A 20,646-nucleotide genomic window follows, 5' to 3' on the forward strand; every position below is an offset into this window, starting at 1 on the left:
CTTTCTTTTCGATCTTCTACGGCTGTTGGGAGTCCAAGACTCTTTTTGTTTGCTCAGCAAATTCTATTTCAATCGAAAAACCCAGTCGTTACTTTTATGTGGCGCCATCTGGCTGCAGCTACGAGTACTACAGATACAAAGAAGCTTTTGCAAGAAAGCTTTACAGTGCGGTCTTTGAATATTGTGCTACCTGTGGTTTTGAAAGCATTTTTAACGCAAATTGACGTTTTAAGTTTAATTAATTATATAAAATTACATATTTCTGAATTTATTTTATGGTATTTAAAATAATATTTCTGCATATTTCATTTATATAATTTTTATAATTTCATATAAATTCGTGTGTATTTCTGCTTACCTCCAATCGTGTGCTGCAAATCCAGGACAATTTGATTTGCATTGTTCACAGCGCACACCATCCTCAACCTCGCGAATAATGGCACCCTGAAAAATACATAGAGAAAACACAATTAAGAAAGGGAAGATAGTAATCCCCTACAACGTCCACAACCACAACACAAATTCAGCGCTTTAAATTTTGCCTGAAAGCACCGAAAACAAGACAAGAGATTTACGATTGTGCAACTTAATTTGTGCCCTCTGCTCTGCTCATTTACGGGCCACTGCGCCAAGCAAAATGCCGTAAATAAAAGTATGGATAAAGATATATCTGCATATCTATTTACACATCTCAAGTGTTTGGGGGGCGATGCAAATTGTGGGGAAATTGCATTTGGCGAGCCAAACGTGAGGGGCCAAACAGGAATCGTGTGGCAAACGCTTCGACATGCCAAAAGTTAAGCTCGCTGGCTGCTCCAAATGTTGCAGTGGCAGTGGCCGCCGCTGCTGCTGTGGATGTTGCACTTGTTCCAAAAATACACGCCAACAAACAAACCAGAAGAAGGAGAACCAGAACACACACAGACAGAAACTGCACTTGGCTTGATTCCATTTGTTGGCCAGGCCAAAAGTTCCCTTTGTCTTTCTGTGTTTCGGTGGGCAGAGGAAAAGTGCTGTAAAAACTGTTTTCCTGTTGCCAAAAAATGAGAGCCGCCGATTTCACCGTTGAGACATTAATATTCAGGATATCCTGTGTGTGCGCCCACTTTATGCTGCATTTCTTTGCGCTTTTTTTTGGGGTCCATGCTGAGGGGGGGGGCGTAACGATAATTGTGACACGTCGCTGGCCCAAAAATCGATGTTGACCCAGTTCATGGGCGACCCAAGTGGCAGAGAGACAATGGGGCGGGCCAGTGGGGGGACAGCGGCAGACAGTAGACATGGCCAGGATATTATTGGCATTAAGTTGCAAGCTTTGGGCCCCGCAGTTGGGCAAATGTTTGATTTCCACTTAAGCGGCTCTCGCTCCCCCTTTGGCACTGGGGGAGATTAATGTCTTCCCCAATTAAACAAATGAGTGTGTCAATAAATCTATAATGGAACCAAATGGGCAACAACCTTCACACACAGCTTTCTCACATCTCTCTCTCTTCTCGCTGTTTATTTTCTTCTGCAAAACTCTCGAACTTTAATCCCATGATGTCACTCGCCGGCTGCCTGCTGCCAACATCTTATCGACTGTAAACCAATTTCGTTTTTAATCTGAATAATCTCTGAATAAATAAACATGAGCCAGCAGCAGCAGCAGCAGCAGCAGCAGCATTATGCTGCAATTGCCTTTTGTGGCACTGACACTAGGCGACTCTTTGTGTCTTTGCAGCTTGTCAGTGTAGCAGCACCTTCTGCCCACTCATGGAACGTAGTTTCGGGTTCACCCACTGCTACAAATTCTGGCACAGCCAAAGCAGAAAATACGCGCAGTTTCTAGCAGCAAATAGCAGAGCCCAAAGTTCGCTTTTGGCAACGATACGGAGTAGCTGCCATTTTCTAACGCTCTGACGCCATGTGCCACCCGACTGTTGACGGTTTGTCTGCAGTCAAATGAGGCACAAAAATCAATGGGAAACGACTGGAAAATACCCTTTGGGGAGTGCACTGCACTGGAGGGTGAATAATTAATGTTTTCTCAATGTAATTTCTTTATTTGAATCGCTTCTAGTGATAGTTCTTTGATGCAAATTAAACTTTTACGGCATGAACTTTGTCTTTTGCCTTACCAAAACACACCCCAATCCCCCTACAGGGTATCGCAATCCGTAGGTCGCAGTAAACCGGTCTTTTGCTTACTTGGAAATGAATCTATCTCTGTGCGTTCGTTGTCTACATCAACATCAGGCTCAGAGACCAGACTGGAACTTGTATAAACATTTCTGTGCGGTGCCAAAGCTCAGGCAAATCCACGGCACAGAACAGTAAGTGTTTGTTTATTGCAAAACACACACAAAAACCCGAAAATAAAACCCCAGAAAACACACAGAAATGGAAATAAAAAACGGGCACAAAGTACCGACAGAAATTAACGAGAAATTCAGCGACCAAAAAGCCAAAGTGAAGTTTTTCACATGGGCCGGGCCGGGCAGGGCAGGTGGGCCAGGGGGCAACTACAACTACAACGACCTAATGATCACGATTAAGCCTGCTGCCTAATGCCCGATGATGATTCAAATGTTAACCTGTTTTGTGTGTAGACCCACGCAAAGATCGCCCAGCCATATGGGCAAGGCTGCGGCTGGGGCTGCGGCTGCGCCGTCTATTAGCTCATATTGCAGAAAAACTTGCGAGTATTTTTCACACTCTACTTAAGCTTGGGCACCGCGGGCACAGCTAATGGCTGTAAGTAGTTCAAGATCGTGTGTGGAGTAAGGAGAGACAAGTGGCTGGCCGCTAGGCCGGTTGCACTGACCAAGTTTAGAAGAAGGCTCCGACTTGGCCTGGTTGCTGCTGCGCGGTCAGTTTAGAAAGTGAAAAGATCTGCTAATTAGGAGACAGAGAGGAAGAAATAGCGGAGGAATTTGCTGGCTAAGAGAGAGAAAGAAATGTCTGACTAGAGAGGAAGATCCGCTTGTGTAAACTGAACCCCCCGAGAGGTGCATCTGGCAGTCTCCTTTTACTTTTGTGCATCGCCAAATGATGATTGATTGGATTGTATCCGCATTCCCCCTCGAGTGTTAGCAGCCCCCGCGCACAGCTGTTTTTCGCCGTGTTGACATCATCGTGCCGTTTGGCGTGCCTGGGTACAATTTATGCCATAATTTGTACAAATACAAATATGTATTTATTTATTTTTACAAACCAAATACGGCCAGAATCTCATCAGCTGCTTTCTAACTAGAAATCCAAGCCACCACACACACACACTCGGGATGGCCATATTTAAGGCCCCTGTCACGTAACGTGCGGCTCATTTTCATGCACAGTTAGTCATACAGCAAGACAGAGGGACAGAGGGACAGAGAGACAGTCGGACAGCCACAGAGAGAACTCCCATATGCGGGGCGGGAGTATTGTATCTGTGGCAAGGCACTAAAATTCACATATTTTTTGGAGCACACACACAAAGCTTTCTTTTGCTGCCCAACAGCGCGGGTTATCCGTTTATTTTTTTACATTTTTAAGTATTATTTTTTCGAGCAAAAAGCAAAACAGTGAAGTAAAAAAAAACGTGTAAGTCCCCCGACCCTTGGGGCGCACACAACAACAAAAAACTGTTCAATTGTGTGGACATTTTTGTTGCGTATATTTATTTACGTATTATTTATCTTTGCTTAACAATTATTTGACGTAGCGAAATTCACAACACACTGAGGAGAGGCTGAGTCTGATGGATACATAAATCATTAACGATCGAAGTCCACTGCCACTCCGATTCCACTCCGCCCCCGAATCGAATCGATTGAACGCAGCTCCGCTCCAATCATGACGCAAGAGACCTTGTCTCAGACGACTCTTGGCTGTCTTCTCTTTGGAAAGAATTTCTGTACAAGCTTCGATTCCTCCCGCGCTCTTCTGTTTCGTTCTATCGCCAAGGCATTTTAATGGGCGATCGATTGCGCCGTGTGGGCACGGGGGCGGCACGTGTCATTGGCTGTTCGCGACGCCCCAAATAAACGGTGGGAACGCCCCCGCTGTAGACTGTCGCCACACCCAACCCGTTGGAGGATCCACGCTGCTTTGCAGCGTTGCTTGTGGCAGGTGCATTGTAGTGGCCACCAAAGTACGTCGAAGATGGCAGCTGCTGCTGCTGGAGTCGATTGCTCTGCGGCTTGTTGCCGTACAGCTGCACCCTCGTGGGTGCACGGCCTCGCGCGGGCATGGGATTGGCGCAGGACTGGGCTCTGCTCTGGTCACTGCCAATGTGCACCAGGGTCCGGCCACCCTTGTGTTGATGCTGCTGCTGCTGCTCCACACTCATTCGCGCTGGCTGCTGGTGGCTCATCCTTGAGGCCTGCTGCTGATGGACACCCAATCGCGGCGACTGCTGGGGATCCACGCTCATCCGCGTGGCCTGCAGCCGCGTGGGAGAGCTCTGCGGGCGATACCAACGCTGTGAGGCGCTGGGACTGGCGGTTCTCGGAGCCGGAGCCGGAGCCAGCCTGCCGTGATTGTGATTGCTGCTGGCCAGCAGACGCTGCGCGTAGTACTCCGTTGTGGGCATTGGTTTGGCCACGCCCACGGGCACGAATCGGCCCGGGGAGTGCGGGGAAATGGAGTTCTTGATCTCGATGCGGATGGAGGGTGCCGGCGAGGGCGTGGGCGAGGGCGACATGTGCCGCAGGGAGGGCTGCGCCACGCGGAAAGTCTCGTTGCGTTTCACTGGCGAGCGGGTGGCCGAGCGGGAGGGGCGATCCCGCAGCGGGGAGCGCGACTGTGGCCGGTAGTTGTCGTTCTCAAAGACCAGGAAATCCGGACGATTCTCCTTGCAGTCCCAGCGGTTGCCGCTCGTCGTGCGTGGGTCAGGGGTGGGCGGCGGCGGCACCTCCACGAACCAGGCGGGATTGTGCGGCGCCTCCTTCTGCTGTTGGAGCAGGCGCTCGCGGAAGGATTTCCTGAAGCTGTTCAGCGTCACCGTCTTGTACTTCTCGCGCTCATCCTCCTCCCGCTGCTGATCCTCCAGCAGATCGTCGTTCGAGTGGGTCTTCAGCTGCTCCAGCTGCTCCCGCAGATGCGTCGGCGTCTTGCTCTTGCGGTACGTGGAGGAGTCGAAGCTGCCGCTGGAATTCGAACCGATGCTGGCCTGCCGCTGCACCGAGGACTCTCCCGACTGCAGATTCCTCAGGCTGGACTGCTTTTCGTAGAGGAAGTTGAACGGATCCGACTGGGCATCGTAGTCCTGCAGCCGATCGCCGCCATCGCTGCGCCACTTGTAGTACGTGTTGGTGGCCGTGTCGCTCGGATGGTGCTCGTAGCTGGCCACCTCCTCCTCCGCGGGCGTCCCGCTGGGCGTCTTCTTGCGCTTCGTGAAGGTGCTGAACTTTCCAAACACTTTCGACTTTTTCGACTTCTTCTCCAGCGTGGAGCTGTTCGAGTGCGTGGAGGCGGCTGTGTTGTTGGCCTCCTCATCGGTTTCGGGCAGTATAAAGGTGTCGCCGCGCTGCAGCGTGGAGCTGGTCGTAGAGTCCCGACGACTGCTGGAGGCCCTGCCCACGCTGATGACGCTGGCGGGCCGCGAGGACTGCTGGCTACGCACAGGTGTCGTGTCGCGGGAGGAGGAGCTCTTGGCCCGCGACGATGACGACAGCGACGAGCGAATGTTGCGAAAAAACGACATCACTCGGCTCTGATCTCTCGCGGAAAATTAACCTTTGGATGAAGCTTAAGCGGCGCTGGGTAGCGGCTTGGGGAACAACAAATGAAAAACCGAACCGACGCTTTCGACTGCCGTCGAGCGAGTGAGCGGCGGCGCCAAAACTTCACTTATTATGCGGATCACTAGAATTTCCGCCACACAAACACGGCCGAGAGAGCGGTAGAGTCGCGCGCATGAAGAAACTATATAAGGAGGTCTCGTCGGCAAAAATAGGCAGAACTTGCGAGTGAAAAGTGCGAGTGAAAGGGCTCTCGCTGTAACCTTCCGCATTGACAAGCACACGAGCACTGAAAATAGGCAGAAGTAGCGAGTAACTCTGCCACCGACGAGACCACCTCTTCATGGTCGCGCGCTCTCTGCGGCTCTTTTTCGCTCTCTCTTTTCCGCTGCGTTGCTTTGTTCGTTTCGTTTTGTTTTGACCAATTTTGAGCGTCGCAGCAGCCTCATCATCTTGGGGCTTTTGGCTTTCTGAGCTCACGGCTGAGGACTGCGTGGGTGAGAGCTCTGGCTGTGTGGGTAAAATATTATGTAAATTTTGGAAGTTTCCTTCTTAATTTATGCCCAGCCACAAATCGCTCTAATTAGCTATCGAGCAGTGTCTCATTTAACGCATTAGAGCTTACAAATAAACAATAGAAACAATGGCAATAATAAAGAATAGAACTTGGGAGAGGAATGGGGCAGAGATGTTACGTTTATTGGATACCCAGTGAGGGGGAAATTTAATGCGAATAATTGCTAGAACAAAGGAATGATGAACCGTTGACGTTTAATTACAGATTTTCATTAACTTAACAAGTAGAAAGTTTAAACTTTTAAAGTTCAATGCACTCTCCTCTTATAAACCTCAATTTCAATAGCCCAAAACATATGCCACACCCCTTTATGGAGCTCTTTGCTTAAGGAAGTAACCATCAAATGTCACCCATAAGGTATTAGGTACTCCATTTGGGCTTCTGTTCTTCCTGTGGCAAGCTGCCTTATATGCCCCCAGCCAAGCGTATGCCTCGCTGTGGCTCTGGCTGTGTCCGGGTGTCAAATCGGGCAAACTGAGTTCAGGTGTTTGCCCGCGCACTGCGATGCTTTGTTTGAAGTGGCGAGACGGGGGAGCATTCTATCAACAGACAGACGCCTCTTTGTGTCGGTCCAATGAGTGATTGGGAATTGAGAGCCGAGTTTCGTTGTGCGCCGTGTGTTGTGGCTTTTATTTGTGACTCGATAATTTGGTGGCAATTTTGATTTGTTTCGCTTCCGATTCCGCCACCACCAGCACCGCACCAGCACCAACGATCGCTGCTGACAAGCGCTTTATGCCCCGTCATTAGATTGTGTCTGTGTGTCTGAAGTGTCTGTGAGTTTCGAGTGTTGCCGCGGCAGCTGTCGGACAATTAAAGCATGCATATTTTAAGCGCTTAATGGAGCTGACTGTAGCGCGCAAACAGGGCTTACACATGCATATTTTAAGCACTCTATTGGGATTCGGCGGTCACAAACAGGCTTAAACATGCACTCAAAATAGAGAGCCCCGAGCCACACATTGGACAGTGCAGCAGCATCTGCAGTGCCATGCCCGAATCCCAGTTGGGCCATTAATCAGTTGGGGAGATTCAACCATTTTTAATCCTTTTACAAGTTGAATTTAAGTTTTCCTTCTGCAGCTGCCCAATGCCAGAGGCCACGACTGTGATGCACAAGCACGTTTGAACTTCGCGCCTACAGAGAATTCGATGTTTCACATTCTGACAAAAGCTGAAATGTATGAAAATGATCATGTAAAGTAACAGTGGCGCCATCTGTGGATTTTCGTGTGAACTAACTTTTTATTAATTATTTTTGCTCCTTTTTCTCCTTTTTATGTGGACTGAGATTTGCTAAGGATTTGCTACTAGGTTCAGGCATAAATATAAATATGTTTTGCGTACAAAATCTATAATTTTTCACTAAATAGTTGTACTACCAACGAAATGATTGGCCATTCCATTGGGGAAACATAGCAGTTGTGGCATACCTTCGATTCATTGCCTCTCTTTAAATTGGAATGCCGCAAATGTTTATTTGATGTGTTAAACATTTGAGTATGAAGAAATAATCATGTACCGAGGAGCGAAATACTTTTGGCTGGAAAATACAAACCATTCTGGTGTGGTGGACTTGGTGGGGCAATCTGAAATCACAGCAGGGGGCCAAAGAGAAAGAAAAGCAACGCAGATCCCAGTGTGGGGTAAAGGAGGAGGAAAGTTCACGCCACTCGCAGAAGCATGAGGCAGCATCTTCCGCACATCAACACTTTTGGCCCGAACCCCCCTGCAGGCCAACCGCATCTGCAGGCGTTCAGCAAAGAAAGGAAGAAGGGAGAAGAGCTTGCCACCACATGCCGCACAGTCGTGTGGTTGCTTGCGCCCAGAGAAATATCGCTGCGCCAAAATGTTTATTGTGCAAAGATTAATAAAATATGTACAACTAACAAATTGGAGCAGTTATGTGTTTATTTTTGCGATGAAACAAAGCGCAAATCTCCATGAATAAACGATTCGTATCGAAATATTACTCATGCAACCCGTTGACCCCATGGAAAAGGCCATGAATTAATCATTCAACGGATATGAACTGCTGCTGCCATAGTGTTCTGCACAAACTCTACTTTGTTCGCTTTGTTCTACTCCAAAGGAAAGTGTGAGTGTTGCGGTAGGTGCCTCGAAGAGTCAAGAAAATGTTATAAGAAATATTCAAACAATTTATGGCTCGAGTGCTGACTAAATCATTTGCAGAAGAAACATCTGCAAAAGCATATTAAAGGTATAATAAATCTAGGATTTAGCTTCCCACATAATGATATACGAGTACTTACTATTTATTCTCTTCTGTTTATTGAGCTGCAACATTTCATGGAGAATTTGTTTGCATTTCCTTAGGCCATAAAAAAGGAAATATTTATGGAAAAAATCTAAATCTTTCGGGCAGTTATGGCTACAAATATGCTTCGAGCTTTCCATGTTTATTAAGGGAATAATTGCTTAATGGTAAGCATTTATTGAACCCCCAAGTACATTCATGCACAATGGATGAAAGCCCATTCCAAGTTGTACTTTATGCCGCTCCCCTATGCTCTGCCGCCTCCAAGGGTATCAATATTTGAATGACATCCAATTATGAATGAAGGTTGGTCTGGCCTGGGTGCTTGGCTGGCCAATGGCCAGTGCATTGTGTGCAAAGTATCAAATAAATGTCTGTACATACTCCTACTCGCATATGCATGCATAACATTTATACGCCATTAAGTCATGCACACACACACACGCACAATGATAACACAGCCAGACGGAGCACACAATGACAGCTGTTTGGTGGGGGGAGCGAAGGGAGCGCCGTCCCAATGCCAGCGACAATGGCAAGCAACAAACACAACAAACATTGCCAAAGTAAAAGCCGCAAAGAAGCCAAAATTATGGGTGGGTGTTGAAATTGGAAAATGTTGAATTTTATTGGATATATCAGTTATTGGAATTGGATATTGTACATAAATATATTGTGCTGTGAGTGCCATTGCTGGAGTCTTTCGATTGTGTTGTGTGTAGATGTTTATGTGCACATTTGGCACAATTAACAAAACGGTGCAAGAAAGTTTAGTGCCTGGAGGCGAAGATTAAGATACCCTAAAATATGTGGGTACTACGGGAGGTAGTTTATGATGAGCGAATAAAGTTCTTCTTAGTAAGAATTTATTTGCAATTGATCATTAATATATTATGTACACATTATGTAGTTATGTATGTAAATGGTGATCTGATTCACCTGCCGCAAGTTCCCGCGGTTAGTGTATAATTAACACAAACACTCGAGCGCACTCTAACGGAGAGAGGGTAATGGAGATGTGTGAAGGAGATTGGTTAAAAGGGGGAGATGGAGATTGCCGAAGAGTGGGGGAAGGAGAGGGAGCAAGAGTTTGGAAGCAGGGCAAGCAGGAGATTGCTCAGAAGCTGGTGAGCGAGAGATTGCTGAGCAGCATGAGGGGGAGATTGCGGCGGAGCAGCGGGAGATGAAGATTGGCAGGGGAGCGAGGGGAATCAAACAAAACGACGCCTGGACAATGCGTTCCAACGTGTTCCAGCCGGCCCCAAAGGAAGTGGGCGAGCATGTTTTTACAGTTATAGAGAGCACACACAGCTGGTGCGGTGGTGCTGGCCTACCATTTAAGAGAATTCGAGTGTGAGAGCAACAGCAACAGTAAACGTGACCGGTTGCCGGCGGCGTGCAATGCACAGAGACCGCGAACTCCAAACAGCAGCAGCAGCAGCCGCCGCCTCCCGCAGCAGTGGAAGAGGAAAACAGATGAAGGGGAAGAAAAATAGACCATAGGCAGGAGTGAGGAGGAGTGGGGGGCAGTACATGGTCCATCCAATATTCGTACTTACATGGGATACCATAATATTCATACTCGTACAAGCAAACAAAAATACTCGTAAAGGCTGCCTGAGAGCCAACACAGCAGCGGTCGCAATTATAGCACTGCAATAATAAGGCACACCACACAGCATGTAGTCTTTGGGCTACGCAGCTGGCTATGCTATTTTGACCTCAACTGTAAACTTGTACATATTACATGTATGTATGTACATACATATGTGCATATGTATGTATGTATGTTTACACATAAATAGGTGCCAAGTGGAGGCACGCATGACGCGAGGTTTTTGCAAAAAAAAAGACAAAAACAAAAGCTCTGTGCCCGCGGGGTAATGGTGCGAAGGGAACGGCACTGACTGCTGGGCTGCCTGCCCCCATGACTGTTTTATTTGAACATTTTTTGGAGAAAGGCCATATGTGTGGCTGGCTGCATGGCAGCGGGAGAAGGAAGGAGGCGGTAGGCGGGAGAGGCACAGACACAGTGACTGCTTGCATGCCGCCTAGTGCCAAATGCTAAACGATGACGTAGAGTTTTATTTTTAAAACAGCGGCAGCACAAGCAAGAGAGATGTGGAAGAGGGAGGAACGCATTTTGTCTGCATTATTAATTACGGAAATATAATCTCTGGCAGTCATACGAGAAATGGCATTAGTTGGACTCTTAAATATCAAACTTACAGATAAAGAGAACGTGCAATGTAACCCTATTAATTGCTCTCTTAATTTGAGAAATCTCTTGCCTTCGATCAGTGATAATAGCTGCATATCAGTGCAGTGCACTTTCAACTTCCTCTCTGTGCCATACAGTTACTGCACTGCTTTAAACTTCCTCTCTCTGCTCTTCATTTGCTGCACTGCTTTAAGATTGCTCTCACTGCTCTTCAGATGCTGCACTGCTTTAAGCTATCTCTCTTTGCTCTTGGCGGAATCCAAGCAGGGCGTCCCTAAATTCTAGATTCTCTCTCTTTCGGCTGACAGTCGCACCTCTGTGACGTCACAAAACCAGAGCTTAAGCTTATTCGAAAAGTATTCCCAGTTCGCTGAAACGCCTTCACATACAAATCCTAATGCCAAAACTGGCTTTTCGTTGGGTGTGAAATTTTCGACTGGCGTAAGTGATTGGCTAAAATTAAGGCTAAATAGTCGCACCGCATAGAAAAAAAGATATAAACAAATATGCTAAATACATTTGGACACAAATTGGGGTTACGCGGGTTCAAAGTCGTCCCCAAAAAGCGAACAAATAAAAACTGAAAGATCACAAAGCTAAGAAAAAGTTGAATAAAATGCTCGTAGTTAAGGCAAAATTGATGTTTCGAATGGAGATTTTCGCTGCCTCTATCTAATAATAGGCAAAACGATCCGAGCGTAAACTTTTGCTTTAATAGCATTTCGCCAGCTGTTCCAAAATAAACGTATTAAAGTCGAAATCAATTAATTTAATAATAACAGGAATAAATGTATGACAAAGGCCGACACGCCTCCGGGTGCCCAAAAAACTGACACAGAGCGGGGGGGAGATGGAAAAGGAGCAGCAGCAGCAGCAGAAGCACCAGAAGGAGGAGGAGGAGGAGTAGGAGAATGATGATGAGACCATCCCCCAATACCCTCTTCTCGAACGATAGCGTGCCGGCATTCCATTGCGCAAACACCGCCATGTGATATGACAGGGCAGGGCCCGCTGCCCGCTGCCACCTGGCCCTGGCCCAAACCCGCACCAGCCAACCAACCACCCACCTACCCTCTTCTCAGTGGCTTGTTGGAAAGGTGTGCAAGATGATATCCATAGGCGGCCAAACGACCACTCGCCGTATCTATGTATCTAACTAACACGCCCATTGGGAAATATATTATACTCCGCAGCAACAGAGAGACAACGGCACACGCAACAATCTACCCAAAAAGACCCCAAATGAACACCAAATGAAGGGACACTGCGAAAAACAACGGTTCTTTAGAGGTATTTAAATGAAAATTGGGAGTAAAAATTCGGTAAAAAATATGCAAAGATTGGAAAATTGAACTTGTGAGTAAGGAAACCCGAGGAACTTTTTTATTTTGGAGAATGAAGCAAAGAGAAAGAATTAAATATCGATAGCTGTGATAGTTACTTTCAGATGGAGCAAGTTTAATGAATGAGAAGATCATTAAAATCTACATAAATCCGTACCAAAAATACTCTTAAGCAAAAGCCACTCTCTATGCACATTTGTCATATTTGCCATACAAATCAACGATCAAAGAGTCCAGCAACGAATCGGTTGTTGTTATTCTCACCTTTAACGGTGATACCATCTCCATTCTACATAATCTTGTCAGGTCTTGGATTGAATAACAAATTTCTCTTTTCCAAGTCTTTCCATTCATCAAACTTGTTTCTAGTTGGAGCATTTCTTTCCCTCAGTGGAACCCAAAGTGCCGCAGAATCATCGTTAACCGAAATTCCAAGTGGGTCTGGGGTTCGGGGGGCGCCTTTCATCATCTGAAGCAATTTGCACGCAAATGGTCGTAGCAATGAAAACTAATAATGCAATTAAACAGTTGACAATGTTGTCAGTGAGATGTCAGATGTCTGCCAGCAACCAGTCGAGTAACAGTCGATGGATTGCCACCCGTTTTGGCCGTACTTCGCTCGTGGCAAGTGCAAGGCGTTTGAGTTGATTTTAAAAACGCAAATAAGCCTCTCCAAATGCAAATACATAGCCGCAGCGCAGCACCTATGTATGCACATACACACCACATTTTTATCTGCCTGTGGCATATAGTATATGGAATGGAATGGAACGGAATGGTATGGCATTTGGAAAGCCACAAAAGTGGGGAGCACCGATAGGGGACAAACTGGCTGCTGCTGCTGCTGGTGCTTCGGGTTTCACAGTGTCAAAAAACACAAAAGTGCAGAAAAATGTAAAAGGATGAAAGGCTTAACAGCAGGCAGCTAGTCGCAGTTGTGGATGCACTTTGTTTTGCATACAAATGGATCTCAATTTGGATAAGAGAAGGAGTAGAAAGAGCTAAAGGATTCCTTCTAGAACCACTCGATCCCCTTGAAAGAACACAAAGTGCCCCATTGATTTGTCACTTAATTTTCCAAAATTCTTTCCTAATTGCTAAGCAAACTTACAGCCCTCACATGCATACCCTCTTCAAGAGTATATTCCACACAAAGAAGTGCCAACAGAAGCCGCTTTGAGATGCTCTTTGGGGTTGCGAATAATGACTCCGATGACTCAGTTCTAGCTTTTATTCAACAGCCCCAAAAAGCAGGAAGCAAAAGGCACACGAAACAAATCAACCAAACGAACTGGACGGAGCCCATAAAGATTAATATCAAAAGCCGAAATCCATTATAATTATAATTTTTACACCTTCTCGGAGCGAGGCACTTAAACAACACGCAAAAAAAATGTTGTTTTAATTAATTAAAAATGTTTTGCCAGGGGTTTTCTTTGAGTGTACAAGAAATTGAAAGTCAAAATGCAACAAAGTTGGGCACACAGCAGGCACAACAAGGAGGCAGGCACCAAGATGATGATGCACCAAGAAGCTGCTTGGCCTCGAAATGACTCAGAATCCAGGCTGGAAATTCTCAAAGATGGATGGATGAATGTCTCATTTAGAATTGAACGATCAGCCAAGGGTAACTTTTCCTCCAGCTAATGAAACGATTATGTTGGCTCGTGGCTGCGGCTGTGGCTGCGGCTGTGGCTCTTGGCTTTGGGCTTATTATTTGTATAATTATGGACGACTTATAGCACGCTCGTGTGAGTACGGGGATTTGGCTTTGGGTTCGGTCTCTCAAGATTCTTTGCTGCCTCTGCTGCGGGATGATCTCATCGATTGCATCAGATTTCGCACGGCATGTCGTTTTATGTGGCGCGGCAATTTTTGTTCTCATTTTCGTTCTTTTTCGCTGGGGATACCCTTTATGTGGGAAAGGGTCTAATAGATGATAGAGGCTGTGGGGAAACTTTGTCTATTTTTGCAGATTTTGTGTAAGGATCGAGAGGCAGATATAATAGGAAACACTCTGAAGAAGTTTGTGTAGAAATTATCATGGGAATGTGTGGAAATGCAGCTCTACCGCAGTGGAATTCTTCTTTTTGTTCGTAGAAATCTCTTGAATAGCTGAAGGCTGCAAAGGGTATCAAAAATTCCTCACTTTTAAGCCACATTTTCTGCATTTGCTTTTGTTTTTTGTTAATGTGCAAACAGCATATGCAGAATATACAAAATTAGCTGTTAGCACGCCACAAAAACCATCCAACAATATTAGCCTTCAATGCTGGACGTTTTTAAGGCTGGCCACGCAGGCTACACCATCATCATCATTAAAAACGAAATTAGCTGGCAGTCCTATGACATCGATCTACATATATGAATGAATGAATGAATGAATGACATAGGGAAGTTATTTTGAATTTAACTGCAGGAATTATGGGATTCTAGAGCGGTTCAAGCAGGTGCATATACCCCGTGGCAAGGGTATGCAAACTTTATTCCTCCGCTTCGCATTAGCTTCATGGTCAATGCCATTAAATTCGCTTGCATTAGACGCTTGACTGACAAACGTTGACAGCCGCAGACATGAGTATATGTACACTATATACACATGTGTTTATATACAACTCCCGCCGCACAGGTACTCCTCGGCATGTGCAACCAATTGATTGATCTGCAAACAAACTTGCTGCCGACTGTGGCGAATCAATCAATTGACAAAAAATGAAGGAGAAACGAACGAAAGACAAAATCAAAGCCCACTGATTGCTGTGCGTGGAGAGTTGTCGCTTAATTTGTTTCGCTTTTCGTTGCCTCAAAGTCTTGACATCTCTCTCTCTCTCCGTATCACATTCCTGGGGCGTTGTCTGGTGACAGCTTTTGTCTGAATCCAGATCTTGGCTATAAGTAAATACAAATATAAGCGAATTTGCATTTGAATCTGTAACCGTTCAGCGTCTATTAAGCCGTGTATTTATCATGCAAAATGCTAATTCCCTCTACACTTGAGACCCGTTTACAGATCTCTCGATTACTCGACATTCCACATCTCGCGGGGGTTACCCCCCACTCGTACTGAAATGAGGCTCTCCACATTACATTGACCTCTCATTAAGGCACTGGCTTTGAATTTTAACATTTGTTTTTGTTTGTCTTTTCTTTTGTTATTGCTGCAAGTGTTTAGTCCATTAATTATTTGCATTTCAAGTGTCTGTAAGTGACGTCAGCGTGAAATGAGAATGCAAATGCAAATCGGAGGAAAATGATTGGAATTTCAATGTGGCAAAATCGTAGCTTGAAAGTACAGCTGGAATTTGCTGCTAAATTGGAGCTAAAATCTGCTCTAATTTCTATAAATATTATTAGTTTATCACTCTCTCTCTCTGCCATTTATGAACTCAAAAGCTGATGGAACAGCAACGATTATGGCTCTTGCCAAACGATATCTTATCAGTTGGGGGTACCTCACGTACAGGCCATGGCCAGCGGCAGAATTCGATTAGTCAGAGCTAAGAAAAGCCATGGACTGGGCCAAAAATCAAAGCACACTCTAGACTCGGGACGGAAATGAATGTCGGCAAAGGCAGGCGGCAGTGGCAGGGGAATCTCAGATGCAGTAAAGGAAATCATAATGTATGTAGAACACTCAGGAGGCAAAACCTAGGTGAGAGGGCAGCTGGCGGCTAGTACGGCAGAGGTCGAGAAAAAGAGTGATGACAGCGATATTTATTTGAACGCGGCACATTGATGTGTGGCACGGATCGAGTACATATATATTTTATTGTGCATTGCACAAAAAACAAACAAACAAACACACTGGCAACGATTTAAAAAGTACAAAAAGTACAATAAATGAACAAAATCTATAAAGTTCGAGCCGAGCCGAGCAGAGGCACCAAGAAATGTTTATACTTGTTCGTGTTCGTCTGAAAGGCAGCCCAGTGTTGGGGGGTTCGATTAATGGAAACACACACAGGAAGTGCTGGATGGTTTGTATATCCTTTGCTTGCTCACCTTCTCGGCAAATTCCTCACGCGGACGTCGGGAAATTGTCGGTGTGGCACTCACGAGCTCCTTGGTCGGCGATGGTGTCATATTTAACAAATGTTCCTCCTTCTCGTCGGGTTGGTCGGCTCTTTGTGGTCGGTCGGTCAGGTCTGTTCTAATTACTTCTTACACTTCTTTCGTATATTGCTTTTGGTTACACTTTTCACTTTCCTTTTTCGCTTAATAATTGCCGCAGATTATTTATTGTATTGCCTTTTGCGGTGCTGCGAAACATTAAATGAAATTTATAACAACCTTTTCTGCTTTTTCTTTAATTTTTTATCAGTTGGGCGGTTATTATTGTTTTTTGTTTTCTATAAGCAAATTATTGCGTAGCCATTGAAATATGTCGCTGGCTGGTGGAACGTTTTTTCGATTTATACTTCACTTTACTATGGCAAATACGCTTGCTGGGGGGAGGGGAATGGTGCTATGATAAGGAACAGAAGTGGCTATGTCATGGGAAGGCTATAAATATGGGTGGAATGGGAAGGATTCTTATGGAGGATTCCATGTGGAAGGAACTCTTTGGGAGCTCATTTCCGTCTTAATATAATCCACAGAATATTTTTATTTTTTCCTATCTTCAATAGCTTTCTCCTCCTCCATTTTTCACAGAGTATTCCAAGCTTCGGTGCACCCGAAGTCTACATTTTCCATTCTCCACTTTGTTGCTTTTGTTTTTTATTAATTGCCGGTAGAGTGCTTTGCATTGGTATTGGTGTGTGTGTGTGTGTGTGTGTGTGTGGTGGTTGCCGTTCTGCCACTGCCGTTACAATTTTCAAATTGTTAAAAACAACGGGAAACGGATCATATGTTAAGTTTCATGTGTTCATTGGCTATTTTTAGCAGCAAACGTCACGGCAAGGTGAGAACGGGTAACCCGAAATGGGCAAACATTACGGGCCACCGGAACGACAGACAAATCATTTTGTTGTTCTTGCTGCTGGTGCTGGTGCTGGTGCTGCTGCTGCTCTCGAACGTTGGTTGACCCCCCCGAACGCCAAAGATTCAACGAAGCAGAGCCAAGCGCCGTCGAAGCCCAAGCCGGCCGGCTAAATGCCGCCAATTAATTTGGTGAAACTCTCTTGAGTGTTATGGATGTGTGTGTGTGTGTGTGTTGCGGCACGACGACCTTCACAGATCGCAATTCTAATTGGAATTCAATTGGGAGGGCAGCATAATAATTATGGCCTGCAGCAGCAGAATGCCGCAGAAGGGCCTTCGGTTCGACGTCATCAGTAGTGGCAGCAGCAGCAACAGTTTGTTGAAGGAGGCACACACACACACACACACACACACACAGACGCACTGGGGACCCCACTTAAACACAGACAGACATGCACACACATGTGCAAGTGTCGGCACACACGCACACCGGTTAAACGTGTTATCGGCGCGCATGCAAGAAAAGAACTCAAAAACCAAACTCTAGGCCGGCCCGAAACAAGTTCTGGAGCGGCACAGGCCACTGGCACAGGCACACGGCATGGCATGGCATGGACAACATAGCAGCAGCAGCAGCACCACCACGAAGCAACAACAACAACAACAACAAGCAGCAACCAAACAGCACCCCAGCAATGCCACTCAAGTGTTTTATTTTGATGTGTGCCAGCCAGTCAGCCAGCCAGCGAGGGCTAGCAATTGTTGGTTTGCTTTCTCGTGTAATTTTAGTTTTTCTGGAGAGTCCTAAGCACCGGGGGAGAAGGAGACACTAGAAACTAGCCAGAGGCTCGCGACACACACGGCTTCCACTTGAGTCGACTTGAGTCTTGAGCCAGAGCCGAGACCGAGAGCCCCGAGTACCGCTTGGGCAGGCGCTTACTTTAAATTAAAAACCAACAAAAGTAAATCAACAACACAAAAACGAAACGAAAGCACAACAAGCACGGAGCCCCGACGACGCGCGCTTTCAGAGGGATCCAAAATTCAAGCAAATGGACGGCGGGACCGCGGCTTTATCGATAACGTGTCACCGCAAGACCCTCAGAAAAATACCATAATTTACCGGCTCAGTGCACAAATATACCGTAAATATGCCGAAACAGAAATCACTTTACTCTATTTTGATATTCTGCCAAATATTGCCAGCTAATTAGGAGTCTCCGCACTAAAACTATAATTTTTAGCGATTGCTGAACTAATTTTCTGTGTCCTGGACAGCCCTATTTGCTGGTAGTATTAAAGAGAAACTCCAACATCGGCGAATTATAGTTTACGGGCCATCACTTATACGACTACCTTGTTTAGGTCACACCTTGCATTTTCTAGTATTTTCTTGTCTTGCAGTATTTTTCTTTGCACGTTATCGTCACCCTCTTGTCCAAGCCACCAGCTGGACAGCTGTTCTCTCGCGGTTGATTCAAAAATCAAATTTTCTTGTAATGAAATCAACGCTAGGCGTTGACTGCTTTGATTTATTACATTGGCACTAATACATAGGTAAAATAGAGTCGAAGGGTCAGACCTACGCCTTGGCCACACCATTCTCCACTGTGCTTATCTGCGACTGCAGCTCCTGGATGTGCTGCTCAAACTTCTGAATGTCGCCGGTGATCTGCTGCAGGCTGGTCAGGACATTCTTCAGCTTCTCCCCATCGATTTGCACCTCCAGTTCGCGTATCTGCTTCGTCACATTCCCCGTGAGGGCGACGCACTCGACCAGTTCGGTGCAATTGGCGTGCAGCTGGGCCAGCAGCTTGTAGGCCTTCTTGGCGTGCAGATCGTGCTTGGCGCTCTGGAAGAGCAGGTCGTCGGTGTAGTTGAACTGGCGCTGCAGCTGGGCACCCACCACATTCAGCTGCTTCTGCAGCTGCCGCGTGTCGTCGAGCACCTTGAAGATGTCCGCCCGCTGCTTGCGAATGTTCCCAATGAACTCGTGGATGCGGCGCGTGTACTCCTTCCGCGGTGCCAGCGACTGGGTGGCCGTGCGCAGTGCCGCATTTAGTTCGTTGTGCTGCTGTGTCTTCGCCTTGAGCTCCAGCTCCAGCTGCTCGATCCCGCTGCGAATACTCTGCACGTGCTGCGCCTCCTTGGCCGTCTTGAGGGTCTCCAGGGTTTCCAGCAGCGGCCGACGGTAGTCCTGCCACTGCTGCGTCAATGTCTGCCGCTTGGCTTCGGTGGCCTGCAGCAGGCCCTCCAGTTTGGTCAAATTCTGCTCGGAATCGGCCAGCACAAGGCAGGTGCGCTCGTGCAGCTTCAGCTGAGGTTGAATGTCCGCCAGTTGCTTGGTGGCTTCGCTCTCCCGCTGCTTCAGTGCTCCAATTCTAGCGACGTGCGCCTTGCGCTCACCCAGCAGCGTCTCGCATTGGGCGCGTAGCTGCTGCACCTCCTCCGTCAGCTCCTCCAGAGGCGTCAGCTCAGCGGCAGTCGCCGTGGATGATGGCTTCTCTGTAGACAGAACCAATGGCGGTATGACGGTATCCTCGCCAGCCAGAAGCCCGAGCATGCCCGAGTCGATCAGCCCGTGGCCCCAGCGCTCCAGATCGTTCTTGTGCAGCACCGTGGCAATGAGATCGTAGGAGTTGGATGCTGTCTGCTGGAAGAGATTGGGCGCCTGCTGGTCAAAGTACTGCTGCACCTCCTTGGTGCGCTCCTCCGCATTGGCCGACGGCACATTGAGATTCAACTTTGGCCGAAAATCAATGCACAGGCTGCTGCATCCGTGGGATCTCCTGTTGCCCACCGCTCGACAGAACTGCGGCACCCAGAGGGCCTTCAGCTCAGCCGTCAGCTTCTTGCGTATCTGACGCTGCAGCATTTCCCTGCCACTTAGCGAATGCGACTTCCCTGTCAGGTCATCCGCCGCCTGACGCTCCCGCGGCAGCTGCTCGATCAGGAACATGAGGAGACGCCGCAGCTCGATGGGATTGGGGTAGAGGAATGTCTGGTAGCCAATGTCGCCGTGGTAGCCACTCTCCTTGCACTGCTCGGCCAGCGCAGTGGCCACGCTGAATCTCTGAGCCATCGCACCGCCCGGCAGACTTCGGGGAACCTCCAGCTCTGGGCGGATTTCCGTCAGGCAGCTGGAGACAGCTCGCACCACCAGTTCCGGCGTGAAGCTGGACAACTCCTCCGTGGGCTCTATGCTGGCGTCCACCTGGTGCAGCTGGTGCATGATTATCTTGTCTACTTCGTCCATGGCTCGTTTATTTGTTTGTTATTTTGTCATTTTACGAGGAATTCTTCTTCTGCTTTTGGTCATTTATCGATAACATGAGATGGCTTAACCCACTAAACCCCCCTCTATATGAGCACGAGCAAAGCTTGCAATGAAACAGATGAAAAATAGTGTTTGTTGTTTATCCTTTCTGTTTCCATCATTTCCATGATATTTTCCCCTGAACTGATCTTGAATTATTCAAGTTTCATAATTTTCGTGCGTAAATTGACAGGAGAGGGGCTGATCGACCACGGGTTAATCGATCGCTTTCATAATCGATATTCATATTTTCCGATTCTGATATTCCGTTTAATATTACTAG

The 20,646-nt window shown here is 46.9% G+C and overlaps 3 protein-coding genes across 3 annotated transcripts in view; all 3 read right to left on the bottom strand.

Moving 5' to 3' along the window:
* Nucleotides 1-16,267, bottom strand: part of LOC117895231 (four and a half LIM domains protein 2) — a 55,825-nt gene extending 39,558 nt beyond the window's left edge. The window contains exons 1-2 of the mRNA XM_034802733.1: nt 16,127-16,267; nt 359-444 (exon numbers count right to left, since the gene is read on the bottom strand). Of these exons, the coding sequence (XP_034658624.1) occupies nt 359-444; nt 16,127-16,207 (167 nt within the window). The 5' untranslated portion in view covers nt 16,208-16,267. The remainder of the gene's footprint in view (nt 1-358; nt 445-16,126) is intronic.
* Nucleotides 3,634-5,755, bottom strand: LOC117895232. The gene has a single exon (XM_034802738.1). It carries the CDS (start codon nt 5,666-5,668, stop codon nt 3,917-3,919), a length of 1,752 nt encoding a protein of 583 aa, XP_034658629.1. The 5' UTR covers nt 5,669-5,755; the 3' UTR covers nt 3,634-3,916.
* A 2,277-nt stretch (nt 16,268-18,544) lies between the features above and the next one.
* On the bottom strand, nt 18,545-20,367 carry LOC117894473 (coiled-coil domain-containing protein 22 homolog). Its single transcript, XM_034801573.1, has one exon. It carries the CDS (start codon nt 20,301-20,303, stop codon nt 18,630-18,632), a length of 1,674 nt encoding a protein of 557 aa, XP_034657464.1. The 5' UTR covers nt 20,304-20,367; the 3' UTR covers nt 18,545-18,629.
* Between the last annotated feature and the right edge of the window lie 279 nt (nt 20,368-20,646).

Source organism: Drosophila subobscura, chromosome J (genome assembly GCF_008121235.1).
Source record: "Drosophila subobscura isolate 14011-0131.10 chromosome J, UCBerk_Dsub_1.0, whole genome shotgun sequence".
In the NCBI taxonomy this organism is placed as follows: domain Eukaryota; kingdom Metazoa; phylum Arthropoda; class Insecta; order Diptera; family Drosophilidae; genus Drosophila; species Drosophila subobscura.

Excerpts from the sequence above, each read along its gene's own strand:
- LOC117895232 (XM_034802738.1), bottom strand. The coding sequence starts at position 5,668 with ATGTCGTTTTTTCGCAACATTCGCTCGTCGCTGTCGTCATCGTCGCGG.
- LOC117894473 (XM_034801573.1), bottom strand. The coding sequence starts at position 20,303 with ATGGACGAAGTAGACAAGATAATCATGCACCAGCTGCACCAGGTGGAC.